Source organism: Spermophilus citellus (genome assembly GCF_964194105.1).
Source record: "Spermophilus citellus genome assembly, chromosome: 13".
NCBI classification, from domain to species: domain Eukaryota; kingdom Metazoa; phylum Chordata; class Mammalia; order Rodentia; family Sciuridae; genus Spermophilus; species Spermophilus citellus.
Genome location: NC_138193.1, coordinates 58,649,423 through 58,670,084, shown reverse-complemented (window position 1 = coordinate 58,670,084; position 20,662 = coordinate 58,649,423). Strand labels below are relative to the sequence as shown.

At 41.5% G+C, this 20,662-nt stretch overlaps 1 protein-coding gene across 1 annotated transcript; it reads left to right on the top strand.

Moving 5' to 3' along the window:
• Positions 1–251: 251 nt before the first annotated feature.
• Positions 252–7,563, top strand: PROKR1 (prokineticin receptor 1; the record flags this gene model as incomplete). Its single annotated transcript, XM_081264388.1, has 2 exons — positions 252–736; positions 6,867–7,563. 2 exons carry the CDS (start codon positions 252–254, stop codon positions 7,561–7,563), a joined length of 1,182 nt encoding a protein of 393 aa, XP_081120514.1.
• Between the last annotated feature and the right edge of the window lie 13,099 nt (positions 7,564–20,662).

Genomic DNA, 20,662 nt, shown 5'->3' with positions numbered 1-20,662 from the left:
GCAGGTGGCTAATGGGTCTGCTTAGGTTACAGAATGATTTTAAATCCAGCCAGGTTCACTTCAACATGCAGCCAACTATTTGTATGTCTTTCAAAGGCTTAGAATGGAGCTTGGATACTGTACCCCAAGGATGCTGGCAGGGATACTGACTCATTAAGGGAGAGAAGAGCATCAGCAGAGAGAGGGGACATCAGCCTGCAGATATTTCTCCGGAATTCCCAGCAGTATCACTTAGAGCTCCGCAGGGACAGATGGAGATCACTACGGGAGTCGTGGATGGGAATGTCACCAACTCCTCCACCAGTTTCCTCTCTGTACTCAACCCCTATGGAGCCAACACTGCTTCCTTTCCATTCAACTTCAGCTATGGTGACTATGACATGCCCTTGGATGAGGATGAGGATGTGACGAACTCCCGGACATTCTTTGCTGCCAAGATTGTCATTGGCATGGCCCTGGTGGGCATCATGCTGGTCTGTGGTATTGGCAACTTCATCTTTATTGCCGCCTTGGCCCGCTCTAAGAAGCTGCGTAACCTCACTAACCTGCTCATCGCCAACCTGGCCATCTCTGACTTCCTGGTGGCTGTTGTCTGCTGCCCCTTTGAGATGGACTACTATGTGGTGCGCCAGCTCTCCTGGGAACATGGCCATGTCCTGTGTGCCTCTGTCAACTACTTGCGCACCGTCTCTCTCTATGTCTCCACCAATGCCCTGCTGGCCATCGCCATTGACAGGTGAGTGCAGGGTAGTTGGGGCAACATAGGTAGTCAGGGAACAGGGGCCATTGGAATGATCCCTTCTTTTATTGCAGTTGCAGGCATGAGGCACTCAAAAGTTTCCCCATTGACTGGACAGTTGGAAGATTTCCAGTTTTCCAGCTTTAGTGAGACAGGAGGCAGAGTTGGGCACTTTGGAGCTGAGCAGTAAGAAAGCATCTGGTCTGCCTGCTGTGGACCTGCTCCTAGATGTTGTACCAGTTCAAGGTTAAGAGTAGCCATAAGAGATGTTCAGGGACAAGTTTAAGTTCCAAGTAATTATTTAAATATCTTGGGAGAAGTTTCTATCTCCTCAAGACTTCCTCTTCTAACACACGACCTCCTAGCACTAATTGATGGCTCATTGATTGAGGGAATTGTTTGGAAAAGAAACAAGGCAACCTATGCTTCCTTATTTTGTTTGTTGTGGTTACATGAATGGCTTTGTGCCTTCAAACCCATTTGCATGCAGCTCAGCAAGAGACCCGTTTTTAGAACTGGTAAATAAAATCACTAAGAGCAATCCTGGCAAACCTTTCTTATATTTAGTTGTTTCATTGGTATAAACTTGTGCTAAATGGGCCAGAGTGGTCCTTGTTTCCTGGGGAGGTCTTTGCAAGCTCCTCTGCCCACTTTGACTTTCATTACAAAGCACCTTGTTATATCTAAGACAGTAACCCTGAGGGTCAAATCAAGACTCTGTGTACTTGGAGCTGAACAATCTGCCTCCCTTTATATCCAGAGAACCTAAAGCACCCACGCTTGTCCTGTCCCATTGCCTCAGGGCTCCGGGGTGTTCCATCTGCCTCTCACAGTTCAGGCACCCCAGATCAGTGATCAAGCGAGAAGCACAGCTAATAGAGCATGCTTTCTGAAGCTAGAGACAAGGTAATCAAAGTGGAATAACCTGGAAAAAGTCTGTTCCTAAGGAAAGAGGCTGCAGAGGAGCCTGGCTTTAAAACCACTGAGTGGGCAGCCACTGGAAGAATGTCAAGGAGTTAGTAGCTGAAATGGCTTTTGGTCTGTCATCTGGAGCAGGTGCTTGGAGGTATCATTCTTTCAGATGGCAGCCTCACCTTGGTCATGGTCTTCCACACAAGTGGCAGAGCCCCACAACATTTATCCACTTAGGTAAGGTCTCTACAGCAGGAGGGTAGCGATCAAGCACAGTATTCACCTCCTAAGTTTCCTTTCAGAGCTACTGAGGAAGAGCTCCAGGGACTTGACTTCTAACCTTTTCTGAAAATGGAAACTGTTCCCTTTACTTCTAAAGACAAAGAATATGGGATTGTTTCCTGAACTTTCATGCTAGCAAGACATATTTGCCCCCGGGTTTCTCTGAGCTACAAAAAGGAGTGTAAGTAGGTACCTGCTGTGGAGTGGGGCCTTGTTCCCTGGGTGAGATCCATCTCACCATGGAAGGCCCACTTGTCAACAGATCTGACAACCATAGGAGGCTTCATGGGAGAAAGAAGTTAGGATAAACTGAAGGACACTGGGTTATCTTTAACATGTGGAGGTATTATCTTTGTCAATCAATCAACCTCAATCCACTGAACTCCTCCAAGCTCATATCCTAATTTCATACCAGACTCAGCTTGTCTGAAATACTGTGAGCATCTCTCTTGCACAGTTAGTTGACATAATACAGATTAGATGTAATAAGAAAGAGGAATTGAAGAGCATACTTTGCACTGAGCGCACTGCTATTGTTCAGAGTGGGGTTGTGATTGGAAACCTGCATCCAGACATTGGTGGAAAACAAGGTGTGTTGACACTGCCATCCAAGCCTGGCCTGACTGACCAGCTGCCTAAGGCATTAAGTTTTTTTAATTGATATTTTTTATTTTTGCTTCAAATTATGTTTTTGTAAAAATGCTGCTATCATGGAATTTAAATTTTGTGGCCTAGGAATCACTGATTTTTGTCTGTTCCTTTGTGATGTTCAAAATCCTATGAGTAATCTTCAGGTTTAATTTGGTTAGCTTAAGGCAGCTAAATTCTTATCCTGGTGTAACACATACCTTGACAGTTGTAAAAATGCCTTTATTTTTGTTTAATGGAATTTCTGTAGGAATAGTTTTAGCTGTTACTCTGGGTTTGAATCCCTGCTGTACCACCTATTTGTTGTAAGGCCTTGGTTTTTTGACCGATATCTCCCTCAGTTTTCTCATCTACAAAATGGGGACAATAAGAAAATCTAATGTATTGCATTTCTTTGAGGATTAAATGGAGTAATCTCTGTAACTGCTTAGGACAATGTTTAAGACAGAGTAAGCATTAAATGAAGAGTGGATCAGATAATTCTTACATTAATCTCCTTTCAAAGAACAAGAACAACAAAACCAGGTAAATTAATGAATATTTTCAATTGGCTAACCTTTTTGGTCTTCACTGAAACAATTGTTTCCATGTGCTTTACACAAAATAATAATATAAGAATTTTAAAATATGGGTAACTCTCAAGATATGGCAGAACAGAACTATGTGTTTTCTACCTGTTTGGATTTCTGTTTTAACTTTTTTTTTTTTTTGTACCAGGGATTGAACCCAGGGGTGCTTAACTACTGAGCCACATCCCCAGCCCTATTTAATATTTTATTTAGACACAGGGCTTCCTTGATTTGATTAGAGCCTCACTAAATTGCTAAGGCTGGCTTTCAACTCTTGATCCTCCTGCCTCAGCCTCCCAAGCTGCTGAGATTATAGATGTGTGCCATTGCACCTGGCTCTGTTTCTACTCTCGAGTCTGTTGTTCAAACTAGAAGGCTCCTTTATCCTTGTCCCTCTGTTCTCCAACATTCTTTCAACTTCCAGGTCCTGGTAAAACTTACTCCTGCCCCCTACCATGCTCATGTAGGTTGGACCATCCTAGTCTCACCTTGGCCTTCCTGACTTCAGTGTCTCTTGACTCTGCCTGTCTTTCAGCCCCTCCATTCATAATCCATCCTAAACATTCATTCCCTCATGCAGGCATTCATTCAAACAATGCATTTTTCTACAGTGATTGCCACGTGACAAGTAGGATTCCAAGGATTGAGGATATGATTAAAAACAAAAAGTTTGCTGTCATGGAGTTTATGTCCAAGAGACACAAGGGATGGAGAGAAATGACTGTGATAGGCAAAGCCTTAGGAAGCACAGACTGTTATAGTCCAGCCTTAGGAAGCACAGATGCCCCCTGGACCATTCATCAGCTGCGGACAGCTACCCCAGGAAGCAGGTGGTCCACTCTGCCCATCCCATGACCAGGCCAGTAGCTGCTGCAACCATTACCATGGCTGCATGAGGTTGAGTCCAGGGGACAGAAAGGGAGCCAAATCTTGTGCTTGATCACCCTGCCCACTATCTCACAGACTACTTCCTGGGTATTACTTTGTCCAACAGGCTTTATTCCTTATTCTCCTGGAACTGTTGGCTTTGGGTGGATCTGGACCGAAGCCACTGAGGTTGGAGATGCAGAGGGCAAGCAAGGCCATCCTCATAAGTTGAGAAAAGTAGTTGTCAATTATCTGACTGCTTCCTGGAACATCAGTGGGTAAAACTCAACCATGATGGAGGGAAAGGTGGAGGGCTGCTGAGCTGCTGGGAAGGTGGAGGAAAGGGCACTGTTTGTCCTTACTGAAAAGTAAAGGGACAAATGGCATATTGAAGAGGCCTCCAGATTTGTAGCAATATGTGGGTCATGGCTCTTGTCAGTTTCTAGCTGTGTGGCTTTTAGCAAGTTATTTCACTTCCCCAAGCCTTAGCTTACTCATCCATAAAATGGGTATCTTTGCTCTCTTACCCTTCTAATCGGGTTGGGCTTGCCTGATGAAAATGTAGATTTGAAAAGTCTCTATAAATTGTAAACTTCTTTACAAACAGAAGCAAGAATTACTAATACCACAGTCATTTCTGACCTTCACCCAGCCAAGGCTGATGGGAATCCCTGAAACCCTTTTCTGCAACCTGCCAGGTAGTAAGTGTATGAGGAATGTCCTTTAAAAAAAAAAAAACATCAGAAATTTATTAGTTGCTCAAAACATTACATTGATCTTGAGAAGAATGTCCTTTGCACAGCTCATGACACTGACCCTTTAGGGATGGATTTGGGAAGATGTCAGAGACAGGATAAAATAACCCTGAAGGTTTGTTTTGAAGTGAAGGATTGGGTTCAGTAAAGTAGAAAGTTGTCGAGGACTTGCAAAAGCAAAATTTGCCAAGAACATTGCTTGTAATCAGAGTAACCTTGAAAATAAAAGTAATTTTAAGGTACTAATAGTTTCTTGTATATTAATAGCTTATTGTTGTTTACATGCAGTAGCTCATTGGAACCTCACAATATCAGGGTGATATCGCCATTTTACAGATGAGAAAATTAAACCAACAGTGCTATGAAAAAAGACTGAAATTGATATAGCAAGTTGCAGCAAATCTGGTACTAGATTCTTGGTCTTTTGAGGTTCTAGATGGGGTTCTGGCTTGCGTATTCACTAAAAAACATTGAATTTGATTCATCATAAAGAGTTAGGAAGCTACTATTGGGAGAAGAAACAGAAAAAAGTCATATTGTGAACAAATACGAAGATAGAAATTTTCTGTGACAACCAGCAGAACCCTGTGAGGTAAATAGAAAGCAAATGCACCAATGAGAGTAAAAGCTCCGCACTCAGTTTTCATGACAAATCCAAGCACATTTGATGTTCCTGTAATATTGGGAGCTTTGTGGCCTTTGATGAAAGGCCGCATGCATGTGCAACGGTCAAAATGTTGCCAATATTCTGTGGTTATTTTCATTCCATTTTCAGTACTAAGGAGCTGGCTAGAGTGCTGGGGATGGATGCGGGTGGCCAGGGCAGCCAGCTGGGTGTCCAACGGGTAGACTCAACCTATCCAGCATCATTTAACATCTTCTGGGAGCTGGGAGAGAGCAGGCATCTCAGTCCAGTGACCTCTCAAATATACTCAATGGCTTTGGCTGCCTATATCATGTGGGGAGGGATGGAAGTAACAGAACTACAATCAGGGGAAAAATTAAAAAAAAAAAAAGAGGCTCTCTTTAGTTTACAATCCCAAGAAACATGACCTCACAGGGTTCGGTTTCAAAGGAAACAGAACTGGTTTGGCCTTCCTTCAATCCCCTGTCACATTTGCACTCCATTCTACCTGGGATAAGCTGTGGACACATGAGAACATGTTTATTTCCAGCATTGATTTGTCCTTCCCTCCCACTTCACTTCCCATTTTTCTCCTTCTCCAACTTCCACTCCCTACCAGGCACAGAAAGCCTTCCAGGAAACCAGAGCTCTTTGCAGAAGTGTGTGCACCCTCTGGAAAGGCTACTGTCATACCACACAAATGACTAACGGCCCCCAGAAAGTGCTCTCTCCTTCCTGGACCACTGTGGTAACTGCAATGTGGGTTCTTTTGGAAAGAACAAAAAGCAATATCTTTTATTGTCTGATGCTTTGTGGTTAAAAAAAAACACATTCGTGTATATTCTCAATTGATTTTCACATCAACTCTGTGAGGTAGGGTTAAATGTTTTCTATCAAGGGTCTTGTGTAGATGACCTTGAGAAGTCACTCATCTCTCAGTAGACTCCATTTTCCATCTGGAAAATGAGATAAATGGCCATGTGCATTTTCTCCACCCCTGCACGCAGAGCAATATATATATATATATTTTTTTTTTTTAATGTGGAATGAAGACAAAGCTTAGCTTGCTGCTTCTACTGGAAAGGGTGAGTTCTCCCAGCAACTCTTTGGAGTTATCAGGCCTATTGTCTCTTAACCTCTTGATAATTTGGATGCATGTCCTGAAAACCGGAAAGACCTGGGAATAGTGCCAGGCTAGAAAATTGTGGCCATTTTTTTTCATTATATACCAAGTTTAAAACGTCTTCCAGGAATGAGTATACATTATCACATTTAATCTTTAAAAACAAATACTTTTGCAGGAAAGGAAACTGAGGTTAAGAGATTAAACAAAACCGACTTGAGGCTGCCCAGCTAATTAGAGGTGGAGCCAGGGCTTGCTATCAAGTCTGCCTTTCCCCTGCAAAAATTAAATGGTACCCCAGCACTGGCTTCTCACAGGGCATGACTCTGTTTGTGTTTTGCCCCAGGTATCTGGCCATTGTTCACCCGCTGAGACCACGGATGAAGTGTCAAACAGCCACCGGCCTGATTGCCCTGGTGTGGACAGTGTCCATCCTCGTGGCCATCCCATCTGCGTATTTCACCACGGAGACGGTCCTCATCATTGTCAAGAGCCAGGAGAAGATCTTCTGTGGCCAGATCTGGCCGGTGGACCAGCAGCTCTACTACAAGTCCTACTTCCTCTTCATCTTTGGCATCGAGTTCTTGGGCCCGGTGGTCATCATGGCCCTGTGCTATGCCAGGGTCTCCCGGGAGCTCTGGTTCAAGGCGGTCCCCGGGTTCCAGACAGAGCAGATCCGCAAGCGGCTGCGCTGCCGTCGGAAGACCGTGCTGGTTCTCATGTGCATCCTCACCGCCTACGTGCTGTGCTGGGCGCCCTTCTACGGCTTCACCATCGTGCGTGACTTCTTCCCCGCCGTGTTTGTGAAGGAGAAGCACTATCTCACCGCCTTCTACATCGTGGAGTGCATCGCCATGAGCAACAGCATAATCAACACCCTGTGCTTCGTGACCGTCAAGAACAACACCATCAAGTACTTCAAGAAGATCATGTTGCTCCACTGGAAGGCTTCCTATAATGGAAGTAAGTCCAGCGCTGACCTTGATCTCAAAACCGTGGGGATGCCTGCCACTGAAGAGGTGGACTGCATCAGACTGAAATAACCCAAAGGACCTTGCCAAAGTTTAAACCCAAGACAAGATCTTTGGGTCAGGGATCAGTGTGCTTGGATATACACATGGACCACAGATTCTTGGTTTTCTGCAGAGGACAAATTAAATGTGTCATGAGGACACTGTGTTCAAGGAGCTCAGGATTTCTAAAGCTGATGTGACAAGCGTCTGTCATGAGTAGTCGACATTCATTAAATGCCTAATTTGTGTGATGAGTAGGCACTGGTGAAAACTAATATGTTGATGATATTTCATTGACAAAATGAAATAGGGATTAAACCAAGGAGAATGTGATATAGACTCTGGAATAAAGAGGGAGCTGGAGTGGGTATCTAGGAGCACAGTACATGTGTGGACAGAAAGAAGATCTCTCTAGGTCATTGCAGCTGCTCATCATATACTGGTCCAGCTCATCTCTAAGAGTACTCTTTGTCTTGAGTTCAGTCCTGTCCTAACATTTCAAGGCTGAGGAAAGAATGCAATGGAAGGTCCCATCTCATCTCATCCCTGGTTCAGACCCTCACTGGGAGCAGCCATGCATGCCTGCACATAGGAACCTGAGGATTCATGGCCAAGTTCATGCAAACTCTCCCTTCTCCTGCCACACAATGCCTCATGTATGGATCTGCATAGACATAGGCTTATCATCAAGAGGATGGATATGAGGAAGAAGCCACAAGACCCTGGACACCATTTGGACAGTGAATTGTAGAGTTTTGAATCTTTGGGGCAAGTCTGGAGAAGGGAAGCCTGGGCTCAGGGTGGGAGTTGCTCCATGGACTATTCACCCCTGGGTGAAGGGAAATACAGAGGGAAGAATCAAAACAGGACTTCTAAAAGCATTTGGGGCTCAGGGCAGGGGCTTCAGTTCTTTGGGTATAAGGATACTGCATCTTTGCCTCTCAGTTATTCTGGCCTAAACCTACTTAGGCTTCTCATTCAACCCTTTCCTTCTTTCTTATGTTTCCATACCTGTGTAGCATGGAAGCTTTGAAAGTTGACACAACACCTCATGGATGTGGCCAACAACCTATGTGAGAAAATGCTTCCTACCATACAAAAACACCAAGAAAAAAACAAAAAAAAAAAGAATAATAATTCTGGGTAATGTGCTTGGACAAAGAAAACCCTGTTATATTGTCATCTCCTTCTTTCAGTATTCTTTCTGTGAATTATTCCCCTACTTTTTTTTTTAAAGCAGAGCCTCATGCATTCTGTTCCTAAAAACATGGTACAAGCACAACTGTGGGACTTGGAAGCAAAAACTTGAGGGGAATGGTGATGGGCCTCTAGTCAGGAGCTGGGCGCAGGGTGTTGGAAACTCCAAAATCAAAGCATCTTCATGATTCTGGAAGTAATGACCATCTTCCCCTGTGTGTTCCCAGTCAGCATGAATCCGTGTGATATAGTAATGTTTCTCCATCTGCTTTTATTCTCATGAGTGTATAGACCTACAGAGTGGACGTGTCTTGTCCTTCTTGTTGAATTCTAGAGCAGAACATTTTTGAGGCTGGGATTCCTGGATCATGTTTCCTCTCTAAGTATGGTCAACTCTTTGTTTTAGGCAGCAAAGTTTATTTTTTCTTTATTTCCATGGAAAACACATCTCAAAGACCTACATATTCTCATTCATCACCCAACCAAATTAACCTACAGTTTAGTTAGAATTTTCTAAGAAAATAAAAATTAATTAAATTATTAGCCTAAAACAAGCACACATTGGAAAGAAAAATCTTATTTTTCTAATAGAATCACATATTACATTCTAAAAATCACTAGTTAGCTTTTTGATTAAAAAATAATAAGATGATGCAATTTATGGACATTATGGTTACCATGACTTTTAAGAATACTAAACAAGAATTGACTGTATTAAATAGAAAGGTTTTTTTTTTTTAATATGACAACAAAATTTCTTTCTGCTTTTCAGCCTAAAATGTATCAAATTTTTCAGTTGTTTAACTGTCTGTGATATTTCTGGGTATTAGTGTCTGCTTGTGATTTTATAGTGAATGAAAGTGTTACTATTCAGTGAAATAAAAATAGATGTATATATATGATGATTGACTATACTGTTCCTGTAATTTCTCTCTCCTGCCATTCTTTTTCCTAGCTGTGGTAGAATGGTCTTTGAGTGAATATTGAGTCAATTCCATGATCATATGAGCTATGAGAATAGTGCTACCTCATGCTCTTATTGCCTACAAACTTCCCCTTGCCATCCTGAAGAGATTGAACTGATTTAATGTATCCGCTTCCGTTAATTCTGCTCTGGTAAAAATATGAATGCTTTTTAGCATCTAGGTGCCAAGACTTGAAATCTGAGGACCAGTTGATGCTGATTGAACAGGCTCCGTGCCCACACACGAAAAGTGAACAAGAGATGAACATACGATACCCGCTGTGTTCAGATTCATCGAACTGGCTACTCAGCTGCTGGCTTCTCCAGAAAATGGTGGTGAGCCCAGCAAGGTGACACGTAGGATTATGTATTTCTTTTCAGTTCTCGAAATATTTTAATGTGCAAAGACATATTCACATGGTCCTATATAGAAGCATAAAGACATGATTTTGTAAAATTAAACGATTTTCATAGCTAAAAGTAAAAAAATAAGGACAGATTTACAGTAAAAGCTTTTGCCTGCTTAGTGCCTATTTTCAAAACAGTTTCTTAAAGACACTAAAACAAGGCAATGCGGTGGTCACTACAGCAAGCTCTGAAGCGTGACACAAGTTCCATGCTCGTTATGGAAAATAATGCTAAGGAATTGGCGAGACAGCCAAGAAATTATAAATAGGAGTCCTGTTTCTTGAAAAATAAGATAAATTTTGGGATGCATCCACAAAGAAGGAGTCCAATTCTCCTTCCTAGAGTGTAAGAGAGAATATCAAATTCAAAACATTTGTTTCATGGTCAATGAAACTGAACTCCAGAATGGGGAAGAGAGATGTTCAGGGTCACACAGCTGGTCACCGTGAGAGCCAGAGATAGAGCCCAAGGCTCCTGAAGCTTAATGCAGGATTCTTCTACATGCCTGCCTATCATTTCATGCAAGAGCATCAAAATCTTAGAAAGGAAGGATCCTTGCCAAGAATCCTTGAGGTGACTGTTCCACCCCGGTCTGGCCCTCTCTGGAGACCCTTAAGCAGTTTAGCAGAGACATTCCTGGCTCCTTTGCAAGCCAGGTTTAGCTCATTCTACCCCTGGGAACTCAGCACAGACATGGAGGATGGGAGGGTTTAGGGGGAAAGAAAAATGCTTAGATGTGTTCATAGCTGCTCTTTCTCTAAGTTACCTAGTTGGGGGTCCCTAGGAATATCAAAGAAAGATACTAAACAGCTGTGTGCCTTGGGGAGCAGAGGGAAGGGATGAAGAAGCCATGCTTGGTGGCATGTCTAGACTGGCAGGCAGGTCCTATGTGCCAGGGTTCAGAGGCTTCAGATGCCAAGTTACCTCCTGCCCCAGCCATTGAGGATGAGCAAGGCGGGGGAGGTTTTTGGATGATGTAGAACTTCAACTGGACAAGTGAGAACTAGAAGCAAAAACGAAAGCATTCACTTGGGAAGAGAAACGTTTCTTTTTTCTGCTCCTGGAATCTGGAGTTGCTTTTCACCAGGGAAAGATTTCTTATACAATGATGGATTGTCATCCCTGGAGAGGTGACCCAAACCCCAAAACACACAACTAAACAAGGGTTATCCAAGCCTCATCTGAGAGTGGCTTTTGCTAAGAGGAGAGATGGATAGGGGGGAGAGAGAGAAACTGGCCTTAGGAAGCAGACCTGTATGATGGGGTGAGGGAAGTGTCCATCTCCAGAGGGAAACAAAAGAAGGAGTGTATGGAGGAGGTTACTCAAAACAAGAGTGGCTGCAGGGAGGATCATCAGGCTGAGCTGTATGTGTCATAGGACTCCTCTGTCTAAGTCTTCACCCAGCCTCCTAGCCCTTTGTACAGAAGAGGAGGTCGAGTCTCAATGCAGAGTGGTTTCTTGAGGTCACACAGGCACTGAATGGCGGGCAGAGATCTGAAGCTAGGCAGCTTGACTCTAGACTCCAGAGCTTGTCATTCTGCTACAGCCTTTAACTGAGTTTTCTGGGCCTTCCTTGAACTTTTTTTTTGGTATCAGGGATTGAACCCAGGGGCGCTCTACCACGTAGCCACTTCCCCAACCCTTTTATTTTTTTATTCTGAAACATGGTCTTGCTAAGTTGCTTAGGGTCTTGCTAAGTTCCTACAGCTGACCTCCATTTTGCAATCCTCCTGCCTAAACCTCTGAAGTTGCTGGAATTACAGGCATGCACCAACCTGCCTAGCTTTCCTTGGACTTTCTAGCAAACTAAATACATGCATCTCTCTGAATTCCAATCAATAAATGGTAAGTCAGCTCCTAAATTAACCATATTTTCTCCAAACCAGTATAGCACAACTCCCTCTTTCTCTTTTGGGAAGTTTTATTTGCCCTCAATACATGCCCCTAAGGCAGATGTCCTAAATTTCTGAGTTCCTTGGGTTTTTTTTTTTTTGGCATTTAGTGATGTTTCTAGCCCCTTTTTAAAATAATATTTTCAAATTTATACAATAAAATACATAGAGCTACAAAAGAAATCAATTTTATTGAAATTCAGTTATCAAAATATTTTGAAAGTTTGTGATAAAATTACGTAAATATTTATTCATATTATATCTCTTTATAGTACATCTTTAATGCCTTAAGTAAGATTCAACATCAAGACTATTAGCTACCATAGGGTTTTTTTTTTTTTTTTTTTTTTTTTTTGCTGGGGTGGGGAGGTTCTGGGGATTGAACTCAGGGGCATTTGACCACTGAGCCACATCCTCAGCCCTATTTTATATTTTATTTAGAGACAGGGTCTCACTGAGTTGCTTAGTGCCTTGCTTTTGCTGAGGTTGGCTTTGAACTTGTGATTCTCCTCTCTCAGCCTCCTGAGTGCTAGGATTACAGGCATGCACCACTGTGCCCAGCTACTACCATGATTTTGAGGTAACAGTGAATGTGAATGATACCTTGAGCTTGTTCACCAAACTGTAATGTGATGTGATTCCTCTGGGCAACAGTCTCATGGACTACTAGTCCTAGAGTGGTTGTTGCCTACTCTATAATGGCAGAAAATGCTAGAGTTCAGCTATGGGTTAGTGAGAAGAATGATACTTTTTTCTCCCCCATCCAAGTTCATGTCCTTCTGAACTGCTTCAGAACACCTGCCTCAGAGAGAGGCCCAGACAAGCACACTGGGGTGGGCACTGCTAGAGATGGAGACTACAGGAAGGAGGAGGCACACAGATTTAAGTGGAATTAAACTGACAGATCTTCATGGGACCCTTTTCTTTGAGGAAATCTCAGTGGGCCTATGGTTACCCAACTTTCTATTCCTGTGCCCTCTTTCTAATCTATGCGGCAAAGACTCATCTGAGCAGTCTGGAAAACTCTTCTTGTAACAAGGATTCCAGAACTCTCTCACACAGGTATTTAACAACTTGTAGGTTATGAAACAGCTCTCTCTTTCTTTTTAAACAGATCCCTATAGGAATTTTATGACTTATTTATGGAGGTCATAACTTATAAATCTATAGATTCTGGTTTTAAGTAATATAAGGGGTAAGCATATCCTGCTAAAAGAATTCAACAGATGAGGATTCTTCTCATATCAAACCAAGATTCTGGTATAGAAGATCCAGTGATCAATCAATTTGCAAGATTAGACTGGGTCACCTACCTTCTTACCTTGAGAGAATTCCTCTGCTAATAAGGATAGAAGTGGATCGCAGACTACCTGCCTTAACACTTTCCTTCCTTCAGTAATTGGAATCCTTGGAAGGGAGGAGAAATTGAAAGCATAAAATTTATAGAAAAGATTAGTATAACCATTTGATAAATAGAAGAAGAAAGAGAAACCAGGAGTGGAAAGGGAGGCAGAATATTAAAAAAAAATAAGAATGAATTTAGAGTGCCTGGGAAATTTAGCTTTCTTCCACTATTCAGTATCCTCTTTTTCTTAGCGAAAGAATCATGTTTTTAGTTCAGAGTAAAGATTTTATTTCCCAGGCTCCTTTTCTGCTAAGGATGTTCCTATGACCAAGTATCTACTGGTAAAACCTAAGAGGAAACTTAAGAAAGCATGTTTCTTTACTTCCCCACCAAGAAGAGAAGTTCCTTTCTCTTTATCTTCTAAAATCTTGTAGTTTGAGATAAAAGATGTATTGGTAGGAGCTCTAGCAGCCATCTTGGATAATGAGAATAACTTTTGCACCATAGTGATGGTAGGCAAGAGAGTGGGAAGGAAAGTGAGCCACTCTGTGGTATCCAAACCAACACTGGACCGACTGTCTCTGGACTTCTCCTAAGTGAGATAAAAACAAATTTCCATTTTTTTAAAATCACTTTTTGAGGAGTTCTTTTTCTAGATGCCACTCTAGGGAAAATGTCTTAATTAAATGTTAAGGCTCAGACACCGTTAGTTCTAACTACACTTTGTCTTTCACACGATTTTCAACCAGAGTTACATTGTCACACCACATGAGTGGGATATCAATGTTCTCCAGAATATTTAGTACCTTAATAAAAATCCAATCTGAAGAATTGTATATTAATTGTTACCACACCTATGAGGAGTGTGTGTATGTATATGTGTGTGTGTGTGTATATATATGTATATATATATATATATATATATATATATATATATATATATATATATATATATTTTAACCTGATCTCCAGGTGCATCTCCTTTATCATGGGAATGCTTTTCTTTTGAAGGATAGAGATTATCTGTTATTTTTTGGCTTTGTGATATGGGATCTAATAATTTACTATACTATAAAACTATATTATTAATTCTAGTTAATCAAATGCTTTGTACTGTAATGAGTAATTTACAAGCATGATTTTATTTAATCCTCATAACCCTATGAGATTGGTGGTAATGGTGTGCCCGAAGGTAACTTGTCTAGTAAGTGGTTACCTTAGAGTTCCAAACCAGGTCGTTTTGATTTTAGAACATGAGGTTATTAGGATATAGTGTTTGTAAATTTCTAGATTTTCTTCCACTTTTTATTTAAAGACACAAGGCCAAGGAGTGGAAAGGATACCTTTGAATGACATCAAGTTGGAAACACCCTATCTGGTCTTTCTTTTATTCTACCAGTGTACAGAGGAGTATTTGAGGATGAAGGTCCCATGGTAGAAATTCAATCTAAGTACACAATTTTTTTCTGTTTGTTTTTTCTCTTGTCTCAAAGGCTAAAAGGCAGTAGGTAAGACAGATGGTTCCAGGGAGCTGTCAGCTTCCACATACCAATAATTAGAAAAGACCCCCAAACTGGTCACCTAAATGGGAGTTCAGAGGCTCTGAATAGTAGAGAACTGTGCACCTGAGGCTGTTTCAGACTGAGTTCTCTGAAGTATTTCCAGAATGCTAAAATGAATAGATGGTTTGTAGGGAATACTTGTTGCAACCCAGAGTCAGAGCAGTTTCAATATGAAGCATTAAAATTATTCCTATGGTTTTTTGGACCTTTTTATTTAGGAAGTGGGCCAACCAAAGACTTCCATGAATTTCTAGGAAGAACATTTTGAACACCAAAAAATAGTAAACAATTTTGCTGGACGAAAAAGGATTGACTACTGGGTGTGGTGACACATGCCCATGATCCCAGTGAATCAGGAGGCTGAGACAGGAGGATTGCAAGATCAAGGCCAGCCTAATCAACTTAGCAAGAACCTCCACATCTTAGTGAGAACCTGTCTCAAAAAATAAAAAGGGCTGTGACTGTAGCTCAGTATAAAGTGGGTGCAATCCCCAGTACCAAAAGAAAAAAATAGTGACAAGTTAATAAGTCCATTTTGTAGTTGAAGAGCATTGAAAAGTTGGGGACAGAGAAGGTGCTCTTCTTTGGAATATACACAGCAACCTGTGAAATCCCTGAATTAAAAGAGGTATTTGAATGTTAGTGTCATTAGTTTTAGGATTTACCAAGAAAAATATGTTTAAAAATTCAAAATAGCAGTTTGCAAAACAAACTGTCCCTCATTCCAAGTGGTCCTTCCAACATTTAAAAGAACTTTTGACCACAAGGAGAAGGTTGGGACTTCAGATAAAATGTTTTCACAAGTCAATCAGTGTTTACATGACAACGCATCATCACCAAACCAAGTAGGTACACCATCTCCATTCCCACCTCATGCTCAATAAGAGGCTAGTGATACCACATTTGTTTACATCCCACCCGCCCATCACATGGCAGAGGTCTCAATGCATGATCCTCCTTCCAAGTATTACTGGCCTCCCCATGAAAATCTAGGTTTAACAGATGTCTTCTTGGTCCTTGTCATCACTGAGACAGGCTGTTCACTTTCTCAGGCTCCAACAACTGTTACTGGATTCTGTGGGCTGTGCCCCTCACCAGCTGACCTAAATGGTAGGGGTTTTTCTGCCTCTTTCAAAGTCTCCCAATGCAGGGAGAGAGGGAAAAAGAAATCTTCCTTCTTTCAGTCTAAGACCATACTGCATGCATTTGTTTTGGCAGAATTCCCTAATCTTTTCCACATTTGTGGTAGTTTGCTAATCTTTCTCGAAACTTGAACATATTCAATCTTTAATGAGTAGGAAGTCCACTCAGGTAGACTTGTGCCCAGGAAGCCTAAAACTTTCATCTAACATGAGATAAGGAGCAGCTGGCCCTAATGAAGGACCTTGGTAATATGAGCTTCAGTGAGTAAAATATACACATATCTACTCAAAATAAACCTGTTTTTAGGAATTATTCACAGTCCAATTTGGGGTATATCTGTGATGGGGGGAAGGGTTTCCTTCTGCAAGGGCACAGTATCACCAAGGATCTAACCAAATACAATAAGAAAGTCAAATCAAGCTTTTTTTTTTTTTTTTTTTTTTTGTACTGGGGATTGAACTCAGGGTACTCGACCACTGAGCTACATCCCCTGCCTTATTTTGTATTTTATTTAGAGACAGGGTCTCACTGAGTTGCTTAGTGCCGTGTTTTTTGCCAAGGCTGGCTTTGAAATCACAATCCTCCTGCCTCAGTCTTCAGAACCTCTGGGATTACAGGCATGCACCACCACACCTGGCCTCAAATCAATCTTGATCTGAAGAAGAATCGGCATTCAAGTAATAGTATTTTCCCCATGAACAATGAACAGTTAGTGGGTATTTTATATATATATATATATATATATATATATATATATATATATATATACATATATACATACATACACACATACACACACACATACACACACACATGTACATACATGCATACACATATATATAATTTACTTTATATTTTATGATGGGATCATAACAGAGCTCAACTCCCCTAATTTCCTGATAAATTATTGTTCTGAAACTGAATTTCCTCGTGCTGAGAGTGGAAACTAAGGAAATGGCCCTAAAGTTTGGGCAGGTGCCAGCAAGGATTGAAAAACTGGAATTGTAACATATTTTCTGGCTAGCACAGCATGGCAAAATGTATATATGAGGATTTCTTGGCTTTTGTTCCTATAAATTGGAATGTTCCTATAGGACAAGGAGATAAATTAGCTACCTACCCTGTTTTGGCCAAACTAAGATTAAATTAAATTTTCCTTTTTATACTGTTTTCTCCTATTTCTGATATGGGTGGGTGACTCAATTCAATCTGTTGAAACCAGCAGGGCTTGTGGCTTAGGGTTAGCAGAATCAATAATGGCCTTAGGATATCTAGTTCCTAACACCTGGAACCTGTGAATCTTGCCTTCATGGATCTGATTAAGTCAAGGATACTGAGGTCGTGAGTTGGGAAGATGATCCAATGGGCCTGCAGGTACATAGAAGGGTTCCTGAAGGTAGAAGGCAGGGCTAGATTTGGTGACAGAGAGGAGGTGGTGATATTGACAGGTGACAGACAGACGTGAGTGGTGGGAACATGAGGCTGGGAAAATGGATCTATAGACTGGACCCACTGTACTGACCCTCACGTGCTTTCACTTTTGAGGAGCAGCTCTTCCTGGCGTAAGTTGACAAAGTATGTTACTTTTCTCAGAAAAATCACCTGTTATCTGCAAGAGAAATGTAGACCCTGAAATGCCAGTTTTAGGGAGTGACTTTTGTGACCCTTATGCAGATCAGATTCTGCAACTCAGGGAGAGAAGAATAATTCCCTCCCAACAATAAAATCAGTAAGAACAGGTTTCCATCAGAGCTGGTCAGTATGATCCAAAGTGATCTGGAATTGTCATGGCAGTGGGGACTTGAAAGTCTGACATCACTGTATTTTTAGTCAAAAGTCAAGAAGTGAACCTGAACGGGACTCTCTGGAAACTTCTCTGGAACCCTCCCCCCACAATAAAACTGGAGTGTTCCTTTTCTCTCTGAGAGGACCCACTCCCTTGAGAGTGTCCCCCTTTTCCCTCTTTAAATCTCTTCTAATAAACAAATGCCTGTAACTCTGAGTAACATGTTGAAATCTTTCTGGCCTGTTTGCAAAAACTGGGCAGAAGGAAGGCCTTCACTGATGCTTCAGTTTCCTGGAATGCCCCAGCAGAGATTGGAGTGGTACACTTTGAAAATGTAGAAAGTGGTCACAAACCAAGGCCATCCTTGGTTCTCCTCTCAGAACCTTCTGAGGGAACCAGCCCAGCCAACGCCTTGACCTCAGTCCTGTGAAGCTGTACATCTGATCTCCAGAAGTATCCAAAGACTCCAAACTCTCCTTAGGATTGCTATCTTGGAACCCACTTGGGAGACTTTAAGTTTCTACGACCTCCCTTCCTCCCGCCCAGATCTGCTTGCAGAATCAGCTGGTAGGCTTTGCTACCTCTCAGTTCCTGGCTTTTGACTCTGGCCTCCTCCTGTTGCTGGATTGCAGTTGGATTCCAATTGCCAACATTGCACTGTCATGCTGAAGACACCTGCCAAGTCCTTCCTTGGGGGACAAGGCATTGTGGGGAGTGAGGTTATGATTTGTGGTAAGATGAGATATTTGGATCACCACTGGATTTCTCCTTGTTCTCTTGACATCCCCCATTACAATGAAGATACTCCAGAAGAGTTGACAGTCTAAATGCTCCTTTCAGAAAAAACTTCCTTCATGGGTTAAAGAAAACCTATGCTCAGAACTTGGAGCTGAGAGAAATCCGAATAGTTTGGAAAAAACAGAACAGCATTGCTAGATCTTTCCTTCCCCAAAGCATTCTCTTTAAGTCCTTGGTCAGGAATTACTTTCCTGGAGATTTTAGCTCATTTGGAACTAAGCATGCTGTCTCCTGTTGGGTTGCAAACACCAAGCAGGGGCACCTGCTGGCTTGTTGACATGCTTAGTCAATACAATGCTGTGTTGTGCCCTTTCTGTGCTTGAAGCTCTGCCAGAAGAGAGCTATCTCTAGGGCTCAGAGAAGAAATGTCAGAGCATACCGTTAAGACCAGATATTTGTCAGTATTCCCATCTGGGTCTACGGGTATAACAAAAATGAAACCAATTTCTTTTGTTTTGTGAAAAGTTTTACTTGTATTATTTCACAGATTAAAATTTTAGGAATTCTATTAAAACAGTCATTGCTGCTGGTATTATTGGTTTTCCCATCCAACATTACTCATTCATTATTTCTTTAACAACTATTTATTTAATGCTTACTATGTATTAAGACCACGTAGGTGTTGGGGATTCAGTAATGAATAAGATAACTTAGTCTTCATGAATCTTATGGTTTAGGTCAATCAATCAAACACAAAAACAGAATGCATTAATAAACATATAACTTCTGATAGTGATAATCTCTATGAAGAAAGAAGAGAAGAATAAATTGCTAGGAAGTGACAATTGAAGGAATGAGATAGAGAGGAGTTGGAGGTGGTTTAGATGGAGAGGTCAGGAGCAGCTTGGTTTCAGGAGATTGAGATGAAGAAACCAGCCCTGCAAAGACCTGGGAGATCTTTCTAAACAGTAGAACTTACTAGAGCCCTGGGGGCAGGTGATGCTTGGTGAAGTAAAGAACAGCAAGAGGCTAGTATACCTGGAGTAAGGAGAAAATGGGCATGAGAGGAGGCTGCACCCTAGGTCACCCAGGATCCCACAGGCCGTGGTGAAGAGTGTAAAATTTTTTTTCCTACATATGAGAGGAATGGATTGGAGCATTTAAATCAAGGAATTGACTTGGCTGTAAAATAATCGCTTAAAACTAAGCATTATTGCAATGAGAACAGTCAGGGAGTGTGGGAGAAGCCGGGAGACAGGTTAGGAAGTTGACTTGCTCTATTGCTGGAAGACTTCCATTCCATTGAGTTTTCCACTTATGTTTCCCTATTTTTAATTGCAATAAGTCCTTAAATTTACTGAATATTCTATTTTCACAGCATTTTTTCTTATTTCTTAAGTATGATTTCTTCCTTTATCTTAGTACAACTTTTTGATATACTGCTTTCTCCAAATTGTCTCTATGGTAAACATGTATGTTTTATTTAATTACTTATTATTTTTTCAAAGCTGAGCAGTTAAAATCATAGTCTCAAGGTAGATTGCCTGGTGGCCAAATGCTCTTCCCAGTTTTTCACCCTGAGTCTTATGGCCTCAGGAGACCTGTTCTGATAAAGCTGAACAGATTTTGTGTGTGGGTGTGTGTATATGTGTGATCTTAATGTCCAAGAGCAAATAGTCCACTCTGACATCCAATAGGCCACTGCAGCCCTAGGGAGCTCATAATGTTGTAATTCTTCATCTTCTCCAGGTCCTCATCCAAGAAGCTGTCATCTCTGCTGGGAGAACATCTAGACTTTTTAATTTTCCCTCACAGGAGGCTAACATCTGGTAGAGGCTCTGCCTTCTAATAAATTAATTCTCACATGGTGAAATTCCTGTGAATTTTTGAGTAACATGGTGGATAGTTCTTGGGAAAACCTCAACTAAACTATGAGATTACAAAGTAGTGTGATGAAATATATGGGATGAGTTGGAGGAAATGACATCAATGACAACCTAAGGACGAACAGGATCAAGAAACGCCAATTAAGAGGAAAAGATGGATGCTATCGTGGGACAGGTCGAGAGAAAGTATTGGGGAGGTTTTATCTT